The 12,355-nt window shown below is 38.6% G+C and overlaps 1 protein-coding gene across 1 annotated transcript in view; it reads right to left on the bottom strand.

Annotated features, from left to right (window-relative positions):
• ROR2 (receptor tyrosine kinase like orphan receptor 2) overlaps nt 1–12,355 on the bottom strand; it is a 143,371-nt gene that overhangs the window by 20,847 nt on the left and 110,169 nt on the right. The window contains exon 4 of the mRNA XM_030237407.2: nt 11,847–11,877. Within this exon, the coding sequence (XP_030093267.2) occupies nt 11,847–11,877 (31 nt within the window). The remainder of the gene's footprint in view (nt 1–11,846; nt 11,878–12,355) is intronic.

Here is a 12,355-nt window from a genome sequence, read left to right as displayed (position 1 = left end):
CTCTGACCTTGTCTGGTGTGATTCTCACCCTACTCTCTAAATGCCACCAGAGATAAGCTCAATATGGTAATTTTTTTCTTTTACAAAATCCTTTACATTTTCAGGTGGACCTTAACGCATTGTGATTTACCTACAGAAGCAGATTTTATGCACAAACAAGAATTTTTACTATAGTTCAGCTGATTTAAATCCACTGACAGAAATATATATATATATACCAGGAAGACAGGTAGGAAGTAGAAAGTCTTGGGAGAAAAGATTGTGCAAGCATGGCTGAAAATTGCAAGTTATAACAATCCAAAGAGGAGGGAAGGTTAAAAGAAGGACAAAGGAATAATTTAAAACACAAAAACTAATCTTATGGAAATGTCTTAAAGCTTTTCATTTTGGTTGTTTTTTTTTTTTTCTTTTTTTAAATTTTGAATGCTGGGGAATATAAGCTTTCTACAAAGTACTTCCTGCCTTTTTATAAAAGGTTAAGAAGTTAGAACATTTTTGTAAAAAGAAAAAAAGTCAAAAGTCGTTATTAAATGCTTTAAGTGTCCATGCCATTAAAATGTGATCATTTCTGGAAGAATATGAGCACATGAAAAAGTGAAAATAACTGTACTGTCATAATTTTTTCTTCTTTCTTCTGTTTTTTTTTTAAACAGAACAAAGATAGCTTTTCTATCTCAGCTACCACAGAGATTATATATCTGATAGCAGAGAGCTTTGTAAAACAGCTAGAGATGATCACAGCATCAGCTATAAAGTGGCTATATAATTATATGTAGAAGTGTGCATCTTCAAAGCCTTTTGCAGAACACTTGCATTCAGACTAGAGAAACATCAAGTATTTAAGAACGTATAATACTGAACTGTCGGTTTTCAAGTCTTAAGGAAAAAACAGCATATTTTATCTACTTGAAAAAGTTGACTTTTTTAAATTATGTCTTTAAAAACATCTAAGTGAGAATATGAAATATTTGTTAAATTCCCTGCTACTTTTTATGGATGTAATATGAAATCATTCTAGGCAATGTTGCAGAAAGTTAGAGTTTGGTAATACTTCCCAATATTACAAACAATTACCATACCTTCCCTTTGATAAGGCTTATTTGAGATTAAATTTTCCACAGTACAAAGAGAATTTTTGCCTTTTTAATTTGGTTACTCTTAGGGAAATTGTTAGATGCTTCACAAAATAAGGCCAGGGAATTTTTTATTATTTTATTTCTCTTTAGAAAAAAAAAAAATTAAAACCCCAAACACAACCACTACTAGTAGAAGGAGCCACTTGGTTGTGATGCTGTCACATTGTCTTGCTATTGAGCAGACACATGAGACATTGAACAGACCTTTGTCTCTTCCCATGAAAAACTGCCTGAATTTCTCCAGCCTTTATGTAATTCCCACCTAAATGCACTCATCAGCCCAGTCTGCGAGGGCACCTGATATTCTCCACACTGTGTCTACGGCAGGCTTTGAACCCTTTGTGTGTGACAGGAGAAAACTGCTTGGCGCTCAGGGTTATCTCCTAAGGGTAACTGAGGTGCTGGCTTGAGGAGTTGGCATTGGGCTCAGGAGGACAGGGACTGTCGAAGGGGGATGAAAAGTCAGGGCAGGGATGCATACCATGGCTACGACTGGGGGAGCACATGTCTCCCACAAATCCAGAGCAAAACCTAACAATTTTTGTGTCTTGCCAATTCTGTCTGTCAATGGATGAGTAAGGATGTGTCTCCTCTTCTGGGCTGGTCTGTACTGGAGACAGCAGTCTATTATTAGTGCTATCCACTTGCCATCTGGCTCCACTGGCCGAGGTCTGGCTAGCACAGCTAAGGAATCCAGAATTCATCAAATAATTTTGGTGCATCATCATAATTTCACGTAATAGGTTTGTTGGTTTTTTCCAAATTAGGAAAGTTAGCTTTTTCTCCGCAGGAAATTCTATGACAGTTTCAAGCAAGGCCTCTAGAATTTTTAAATATTAAAAATAAACAGACACACGTCTGCTTTAGCCACTGGAAGAGGGTGGAAATGAACAAACAAACTTTGGCTCTGTACCTTGCCTTTTCTGGAGCTGGGGTAAGAGTACCCTAAATCACCCAAAAATTCTGGAAGACTGGGGTGCTCATCCAGCCTTGACGTAATCCCAAAGGCAACTTTCCCCTTGCATTTCTTCTTTTGTACTTAAAATTACTTGCTGAATGTTTATCAGACTGTATTTTAAAGACCCCTCTCCTCTTTTTCTTTTTTTTTTTTCTGTGTATAAACAATTAATCCTGACTGTCACACTTTTCCATTTAAATCTTTCTGCATTGCAATCCTTCTGCATTATAATAGTGGATGCTGGCTGCATTCTTCCACAAGCAAAATAGCTCACATTCTGAAGTCAGAATTAATTTATTTTCAGATGCCACACCCATGATGCCATGCAAACATCACTAGCTTGATACTCTGTGAGTAGAAATTGTGCCACCACCACAGCTCTGTAAGTTTATGTAATTTGGTTTAACATTAATAAATTGTTCCCAAATCAAAACATGTGGCAAACTCAATTAGGAGAACAAATCCTTCCCCAAGTTTAGTAATTCAGTATTTAGTTCTTAATGCTTAAAAAGTGACATCCTGTATATACTGATATACCTGTCAGTCTGAACCCCAGAGTATATAAAGATACAATGATCACTCACAGCACATCCTTGATGGACTGTCTGAATCCTGAAACTACTGATTCTGTGTTAATTTTCACCTTTCTCTCTATTCCTCAACCCTATTAAAAAATATGCAGCTAAACTTCATTGCACACTGAGATTGTCTTTTCTACATTAATTACCAAGCACAGTGTAAAAATGCTAATTTGCACTATCTATAAATGAGTCTCACCACAGCAGCTCCAACCTGAAAAGTGACTACAGCTTCAGCGCTGTAACATGGCACATCTACGAGCTTGCCGTAGCTCTAAGATTCAAATTCCTGCATAATTTAGCAGATATTTGAGCTGACAGTATGTCTTTATGTAATGTAGCATTTTATGGTTGGACTCAATGAACTTAAGGGTCTTTTCCTACTTAAATGATTCTATGGCAGAGAAGCAGCCCTGCAAAAGGGATCTGGGGGTGCTGGCTGGCAGCAGCTCAGGGTGAGCCAGCAGTGTGTGCCCAGACAGCCAGGAGGGCAAACCCCATCCCGGGGTGCAGCAGACACAGCATCACCAGTTGTGATTGGGATCATCCTGCTGGATTCAGCCCTGGTGCAGCCTCACCCCGAGTCCTGTGTGCAGTGCTGGGCCCTCCACTCTGAGAAGGGTGGGAAGAAGGTCGTGGAATGGTCCAGAGGAGGACAGCAGAGCTGGTGGAAGGGCTGGAAGCAATGTACCATGAAAAGTAGCTAAGGATTTTGGATTTGGCTGCTTTTGGAGAGAAGGAGGCTGACAGGGGACCTCACTGCTCTCTTTGGCTTCCTGAGAAGGGGAGGAGGGGGAAGTGCTGGTCTCTCCTCCCTGGATTCAGCTATAGTACACATCAGGGGAGGTTCTGAATGGACATCAGGAAATATTTCCTTACCAAGAGGGTGGTCAAATTTAAACAGGCTCTCTAAAGAGGTGGTCAGTGCCCTGTGCCTGTCAGTGCCTTAAAAGGAGGCATTTGAACAGCGGTCTTAATAATGGCCTTTAACTTTTGTCAATGGAGTGATCAGAAAGCTGGAACAAATGATAATTGTAGGTACCAGCCAACTGGAGCTACTGTATTTTATTGTGCTGTATTGTACTGTATTATACTTTATTGTACTGTATTTTATTCTATTCTTTTCTATTCTGTGTGGTTTATTTTTTATTTTATTTTATTTTATTTTATTTTATTTTATTTTATTTTATTTATTTTATTTTATTTTATTTTATCCTCTACTAGGTAAGATTAAGCCGTTTGAGGAGTATGAGAAACTGTTGATGACACATGCTTCTTGCAGCCCTACTTTTAAAGTAGTAATACCTCAAATACTTCAGATTTTAGACTTAACAAAGACATACCAATTTAAAAGAAAAGATTTTCTTAATGAATTTTCTTTCGCCTTCTTAAAAAACAATTCCCTCCATCGCTGTTAATGTTATTTAGTTTTGAACAGAATTGTTCAAATATTATTGGTTCATACCACCTGTTGACTTTTTCTTAAGTACACTAGATTAGCTTCATCTAGGTATTTTGGCTGTTTCAAACTGAAATAGAGAACATAATAATACAAAAGTAGGGAGAAATCTAACCATAAAGCCATAAAAATTGAAAGGATGATTTATGGTGTGGTGTTCCAGCATTATCTCATTTTGTTAAATTACCTACTTTTCATTAGAATAGTGTTCCTTTATCTTTGTGCCTAACTACAACATTCACCCTTTCCTTGTATGCACTTAGAGGCTATTCAGCATCCTAAGGAACTCTAATTAAACTCAATGTGGCATCAAATGCCTACAGGAAGTCTCAGGGACATATAACTATCCTTTTGTAAGACATACAATAAGTACTTTGAAAGCCATTTAAGCTACTGAACAAATGAGAGTAGGGGAGGGATAGGGGAAGAAGTAAACTCTAAACACACTGAAGATTGCTGGTTATATCAGGGATGTCCAACAGCTGCACTAGCCACTTGCCAAAACCCCAAGGGCCATTACTACTTTGAATATCAATTTACATATATCCTTAAAGGGAATAACCAGTGTTTAACTTTGCTTGCAACTTCTTTGGTAGTTTAATACAAACTTTTTCTGAGCTGCTAAAACCTAAGCACCTGCTGCCGATGTGGAATTTGCTGGAAGAGGGCGTGTTGGGGTCACGCATTTACGAAGAGCTGTACACTGGCTCTTTGCCATGCACTGCACAGCATATGAGTCACACCCTACAGCTCGCCTGATATGACAGCCCAGGCTTTTTTGGCTATCAAAAACATAGCCACTACTCTGAAGAGTAGGAAGCAGTTTCTCCAAGTACACAGAATTCTCACCCACAGAAAACATCAACTCCCTTAAATATTCTAAAGGTCTAAATTTTTGGAAAAGAACCCTTAGGAAAGAAAGTGTTTGTGTTTGGCGTAGTGCGTGCTTGTAGCCCTACATATAATGAATTACATCCAGTGCAATGCTTGAGCTAACCCAAAAGAATCTTGACAGTACTGCTAATAACAAGTGGGCAAGGGCTTCTGACATTTGACCCTAAGTTAGCTTAACTGTAAGAAATGTAACTAAATACTACTTCCTCCTAAGGTATTTAGAAACCTTGCCCAAATACAGGCGAAGTGCTGTAGGGTTGCTTTTTTGTCTTTGACACAAGTCTCTCTCAGCAAAGCAGTGCATCTGCATTACACTCTAATTTACATGAGGGCATTTGATTTATACAACAGCAGAAATAAGGTAAAACTTTCATGAAGATTTATTTTTAATCACCTGTGCATATGCTTGGCTTCCTTTGTTTTGGGGGGGTTCTGAGCAACATGGGTTACTGAGTATAACAGATTGAAGCAAACTATCAGCATTTTTTTCTGCCTACATATTCCCTGTAAACATCTTTTTTCAGTTCTTCCCTTCCTCTAACAGAAAGGAAGAAAACCTATCACTTGTAATAGTTTCCCCAGACAAAAAGTCGCAGGAACACAGACACTTGTTTATTAGTTGAAATGCACATATTAGTTTAAATATACATCTGGCTTTTAAAATTCATCAACTCTGTAAGCACGCTGAACTTCTACTTCTATCACTAAATAATATAAAATACATTAGATTGTTCATCATTTATTTACTTGTGATTAGAAAGCATTTAAGTGGAAGATTCAAGCTGAAGAAGCAATGTCATGTGGGAAGAAGCTGGGATTTGGTGTGGTGCAAAACAACCCAAAACAGTATTTCCACTGCTTTTTAAGTCTGCCTTGAGTAACACATGTTCTGGGGTTTAAAAAGGGGGGGGGGAGGGAGGACTTTTTGAAATGCATGAGTAACATTAAGATTAAAAAACTGGGTTTTATTACAAGATAGACTGTCAGCTTCCTCTGAGTACACCCTACCTCTCCGGGCAGAATAGAGTATAAATTTTAGTTACATGTTAATTTGTGATGTCATAAACTTCTGAGCCTTTCTAGGCTGTATCCAACATAACTAGAGGAAAAGCAGAAAAATTGCACTCTAAAATAGATAAAAGAGAAAAAATTTAGTTTAACCTTGGTTTTAGTTCAGTCCTTCCTCCAAATTTCCTGTCTCGGCCTGAAGGACTGTCAAAGGACATTTAAAATGATGAAGTCAAAAGCAGATCTGAGATTGTGGATCAAAATCCCCTGAAAGGAGCCCCAAACCCACAGGAGGGTGAAATACAGCCTTCCCCTCAGCCTTGAGAGAAAAAAAAGAAACTGACACACAGGGGCTAGAAGGGAATTGCAGTATGTTTCAGCCAGATCCCCAAATTGGATTGTCAGGGAGTCAGGAAATCTGCCAAGACAAACACATGCGGTTTAATGTAGACCAGCCCAAGATAATCTGTGCCTCAGTTCCTCACTCATAAAACAGGATAACATTCCAAGCTTTATGGGGAGAAGAACGTACCCAAAACACTTTGAAATAATCTGATCCCACAGCAGAAGAAGGCAAAAAAATTCCCGAGATCTGCCATCTCCATTTGATGTACAAAGCATGGAAAGACAGAGGTTAAACAACTTGCTGCAATCACACACAGAGACAGGAGTACAGTCAGAAATTAAATCCAGACCTCTGAAATTACAGTCCTGTGTTTTAATCACAAAATTCTTTTTTTCCCCTGATTAAAACAGGAAATGAAAACACAAGTATGAGCTTATTCTGTAACTTCAACATATTACCACAAGCATCTTAAAAAAACATACATAGTTCAAATATGATTGTCTCAGCCACATGAGTATTTTGATGAAACAAAAGGCGTGCATGTCATTCTGGAGGAAGCACATCATCACACACCTGGTCCTTATGGGCCTGAATAAACACTGCAACTTCTGAGTTGAAACAACCTTTTATTGTTTTAAAAAAACATCTGTTTATGTGAATTTTAAGATAATCTTGTATAATTTCCAAGATTAACAATGTTATCTTTGGCTAAACTGCGTTGAGACCAAAGAAATTTGCCACACCACCTAAGAAAAGGAAGAAGATACAAGTGGTGCTGCTATTTGACTGTAAGGCAAGCATTTTTTCTTCTTAGTGTGATGTTAGATGCCTTTGGTTTGCCAAAGAGCTTTGGCAAACCTATTTGCCAAAACTGTTTTCCCCCTCAGTGGCGTCTTTACCTGGAAGACCCCAATCAGGGGCAGGGAAGTGGCCTGAGGGTGAAGTGCTTTGATGATCCACTGCTTTCTACCTTCTTTCCCAAGACTTTATATTCTCTTTTCCACCTTGATATTACATCAGGATTCATTACATGATGAAAATGAGTTTGTTCCCATCATAAAGATTTATGAGCACCTCTCACATCATGCAGAAATTTCCCTCTGAAGTCACAGAAAAGGTGTGCTTTGGAATGTGTAGACCATGGACAATAAATTGCTCAGGAACCCAAACTCCTCACTGGAGTTTTAACACAGCCACATTACTGGTTTTAAACATTCTGTTTTCCACAGTTTGAAATAACCTGTTTTTTCCTAACTACAGTTTCTTCATCAATTTTCTTCAATGGACCAAATCTTAAAAAAATTACTGTTGTCCCAAACTACTTGAAAATCAAACATAAGAACATCCAAAATTATTCTGAATAAGTGATACCTCAAAAGTTCCTCCACAAAGTAATGATTGTCTCTATTTGGTGGCAGTGCTTCTTCTCACCTAATTTTCCTAAGCATTCAGCATACAGACATCAAAGGCTGCAAACCCATAACTGATTTAGTCACAGTTCAATAAAACAGGGACATGTCAAAGTTTCTTCAAAAACCCAGTTCTCCTGCACAGGGCTCAGCTCCTGGCATCCAAAGCAGCTTTCAGAAAGGTCACAGAGGGAAAAGTGCAGCAGTGACAACAGAGATGTTTCCCATACACTTGGCAAAGACTGAGCTTAGAGGCATTTCTTCAGCCTGCATTCTGTGTGCCTTCCTCACTTCACAGAGGCCTCATCAGATTTTCCAGAAGCCCTTAAGAGCCAACAAACTGAATATTTGAATATTAGATATCTTCCATCTCAAGCTCCCTTCAAGATGGCACTACTGTAGTTTAACTGCTTCAGAACAGGAATTTTCCCAATGGGTAAGATTTAATCTAACCATTCAATTCAAAAGAAAAACATATTAGACTAGAGAACATGCAGTCTTTTAAAATAATGTTATCTTATAAGAACAACACTTCTAGAGGGAAAGACAACTGCTTCTGCCCTTCTGCTCTTAGACAAGATATTAATGCCCACTGCTTTGTGGTAAAAAAAACATTCTCTGGTATTTGTCAAACATTAATTTTATATTCACACACTTGTATCTTTCAGATAAGATGTCTCTCTTTTGAGAGGCAAAACTAAAAATACTAATGATGCAAAAGCTGCATGATGCAGTAAGAGAACAGGTTGCTAAAGGGTTGTACTCTAGTAAAACAAGCCTTTAGTAGCAAAGTCCTCTGGACAGCAAAGGCTAATCAGAAACTATTTTTTTCGACCATGTTTTGAATTTATTTTCTTTGTAAATTAATCTGGATTGTCTATTATTATTTTTGATAATTTTAATACTTTTGATAAATAAGATGGATTGTCCCAATTTCTACAGAAAAATCCCCAGAAATCTTTAGATATGTGGATCTTGACAGAAAATAAAGATGTCTCCAAATAATCCACAGCAATTTATGACCATGTATTTGGTGGAAAGTTTTTACATTTAGATTTTTATGAAAGCACCTCAACTGCATTACCTGAAGGGCAAGATGCTTTTTTGCACTGGCAAGTCTGACTGCATAACACACATTTTCTCTCTGGCAATCTTTAATTGCCAATTAATTCTAGGAATCCACAGCATGGACTGCATAAAAATACCTTGCTAGATGGTATCTACATAGGTAATGTTTCTTATCCCTTAATATTCAATAGGTATTATCTTAAACCGAGTTACAATGGTTTTATATTTGAGGTTTCCACTGAAGCATGTCTTTTTTGAAGCACTAATACCAGCAGCAATGGCTCTCGCGTGGCTCAGTGAGAGGCTGCACTGTGCAGACACTGAATGGAAAGAGTCCTTTGTTCCATGAGACCTCCTTCCAAGCAGTTAGGTACTCCTTTGCCTTTTCCCACCCTTCCTCTTTTCTGGCTTACAAACTGACCCGCATGATTTTATGCAAAATATTCGATTTTTTAAAAATTAGAGTCAGTTTCTGAAAACAAAATAATTCTACCATCAAAACATGGCATTTCATTTGAAGGACTGTTTTTTTTTAAAAATTGAAACAGAAGTAAGCATGCAACAAGGCAAAGATCCCTAATCCCTGAAAGCTCCTGGGCCTGATAAGACCCTCATGACTTCCCACTAGACCTTTGACCTGACCTCGTTTTTCTAAAGTTTTAGGTTTCTGTCCCATCTAGAGGATATTAAAAAGAAAATAATCTACCAGCAGTGTACTCTTCATCTTTTAATGGCAGGTCCAGAACAATGACGGCACGCTACTGCTTCCAATACCAATGGTACAAGACCCATCGCGAAGTATCATAAGCCAAGTGGATTTTAAATTTTTTTTTTCCTAGATATTTCTTTATTTTAACTTAGTGTTCCAAACCAGCAAAGGTTGCATAGCAAAGCATTAAAAACCTAGGAAAATCCAGGATAAAGGACATCCTGAGATTTATTTCCACTTGAGGGAAGTCATAAAGTAATTATTTTTTTCACTGTATCAGTTGAAATTTTCTCTTTATGTTGGTATTTGTGAAATATTAACAAGTTTATTCTCAGTACAGGAGAAGCACTTGGAAAATACTAGAGAAGCCAAGGAAATAAAATTAATTACTTTTTCTATAACAGAAGTGAATCAATGCAAAACTTGTTTCCCAGGATTATTGGTATGACATAGGCCAGAAAAGAAACGCCAAGGGGAATGTAACCCATGATAAGCAAGAAGGACAAACTGGTGGTGACTGATAGGGAGAAAGATGAGTTATTCCATGACTTCACTGGCAGTCACCCTTTCCATTAAAGTCCTTGATCCTCTGTGTGGGTATGGAGGCGTGAAATCCCTCCCGCCAAGTGAAGAGCAGGTTTGGGATCACTTGATGAAGCTGAGCAGCCACAAGTCTATGGCACCTGATGAAATATGTTCCAGAATCCTGAGGGAACTGGCTGATGTTGTTGCCAAAACAATCTCATCATATTTGAAAAGTCAAGGCAGTCAGGCGAACTGCCTGGTGATTGAAAAAAAGAAAAAATCACTTCCATTTTTAAAAAGAGGAGAAAGGAAGATGAGAGAAACCACAGACCGGTGAGCCTTACCTGAGTGCCTGGAAAAATCATGAAGCAGATCCTCCTAGAAGTTATCCCACGGCACATAAAAGACAACAAACTGACCCAAGGCAGCCAGCACAGCTTTACTAAGGGCAAAATGTACCTACCTCATGAAGTTCTACAAGATCTAGTGCGAAATGCTGCACCAAGTTTGGGGAAATCCCAGAGATGAACACAGACTGGGAGATAAGTCACTGAGAACAGCCCTTTGAAGAAGGACTCGGCGGGGGAGGGGGTCTTGTGGGTGAAAAGCTGGAAGTGACCTAAAAATGTGAGCTCTCAGCCCAGAAGGACAATTGTATCCTGGGCTGCATCCAAAGCTGTGTGTCCAGCAGGGTGAGGGAGGGGATTCTACCACTCCATATGGCCCTCTTGAGACCCCATCTGGAATCCTCGGTCCAGCTCTGCTGTCCTCAGCACAAGAAAGATGTGGACCTCTTGGAGTGGCTCCAGAGGGGGCCATAAGGATGATCAGAGGGCTGGAGCACCTCTCTGTGAAGACAGACTGAAAGAGATGGGGTTGTTGAGCCTGGAGAAAGAGAAGGCTTTGGGGCGACCTCACTGCAGCCTTAAAAGGTTCTTATATAAAGGAAGGAGGGGGATTTTTGTAGTGGGAGATAGTGCAGGACTAGGGGCAATGACTTTAAATAGGAAAAGGGCAGGTTTTTAAAAAGAAATTCCTTACTCAGAGGGTGGTGAAGAGCTGGAACAGGTTGCTCTGAGAAGCTGTAAATACTTCATCCCTGGAAGTGTTCAAGGCCAGCCTGGATGGGACTTGGAACAACCTGATAAAGTGGAAGGTGTCCCTGCCCATGGCAGATGGGTTGGAACTGGTTGACTTTATGGTCTCTTCCAATCCACACTATCCTATGATTTTCTTTTCATCATTACAACGGAATCAGCAAGTGAACCCAGATGTCTTGCAGAAATCACTAAACCACCACTCAAGTCAAAATCACTCTAACAAACAGAGGTTTTCCCCAGCTACTCAACGACAGGATTCCAGTCTTGTTTTACCTGGCTCTTCAAGTTATAATAATATAACATGGGTAAATTTGCAACCACAGCAAGCTAAGCATTTTACCCGTTCATTTTTAACCACTCTTCTAGCCCATACTTGCCCTGTAAACAATTACTGTTCCAACATGACTTTGTGGTAATTTGCTTGTTCGAAACATGAAATAAGCAAGCAGAAGTTGCTCAAGAACAGTCAATCAAATCAAAACCCATTGTAACCCCTGTCTAAAAAAGTTGCATCCATTCTGGAAGTTTTTGGTCAAATTAGATACTTTTAGCAAGAACACTGTGGTTGCAGGCAGCGTTTAATGAGTTTATGAACTAAATTCTGACAGAACAAAAGTAGTCAGACCACATTAAGTAATTTTCCAAAGAGTACTTACTGAAGATTGTGATTTGGGCTGTTTGTTGGACCTGCAAACATAAAACAAACAAGTATTGCTGACAAGTTTAGCTCAAGGACAACATAATAAAAAAAGTCAATAGCAATCTAAAGGAAATTGTCTCTTTAAGGAAAGTTTATCTCAAGATCCAAACAAAACCCTCTGCATTCCTGAACATAATTATATATTGTTATTTTCAAAGCCACAAATAAAAATCACATGAATCTACTGTCTGCTCCAGCAGCAACTTGAATGGACTTGGTTTTTTTCATAAAATATTTTCCTCCATAAAGATGGGTGGTTAGACAAGGTGTTATTTTAACACATCACTTACCTTTTAACAAGCCCCAACTGTGCTTTACTATCAGAATTTAGGATGTGGCAAAGGGATTATCAACTTTTGCAACAGCAGGAGCAAGGGTCAATACTGAGCACTTCAATACTCAATCACTACAGACTAAACCATGGAATCCATTATTTACATTACAAAATAAGAAAAACATTTTAGA

Source organism: Serinus canaria, chromosome Z (assembly GCF_022539315.1).
Source record: "Serinus canaria isolate serCan28SL12 chromosome Z, serCan2020, whole genome shotgun sequence".
NCBI classification, from domain to species: domain Eukaryota; kingdom Metazoa; phylum Chordata; class Aves; order Passeriformes; family Fringillidae; genus Serinus; species Serinus canaria.
The sequence above is the reverse complement of the archived record's forward strand: the minus strand, read 5'-3'. Positions and strand labels throughout refer to the sequence as shown.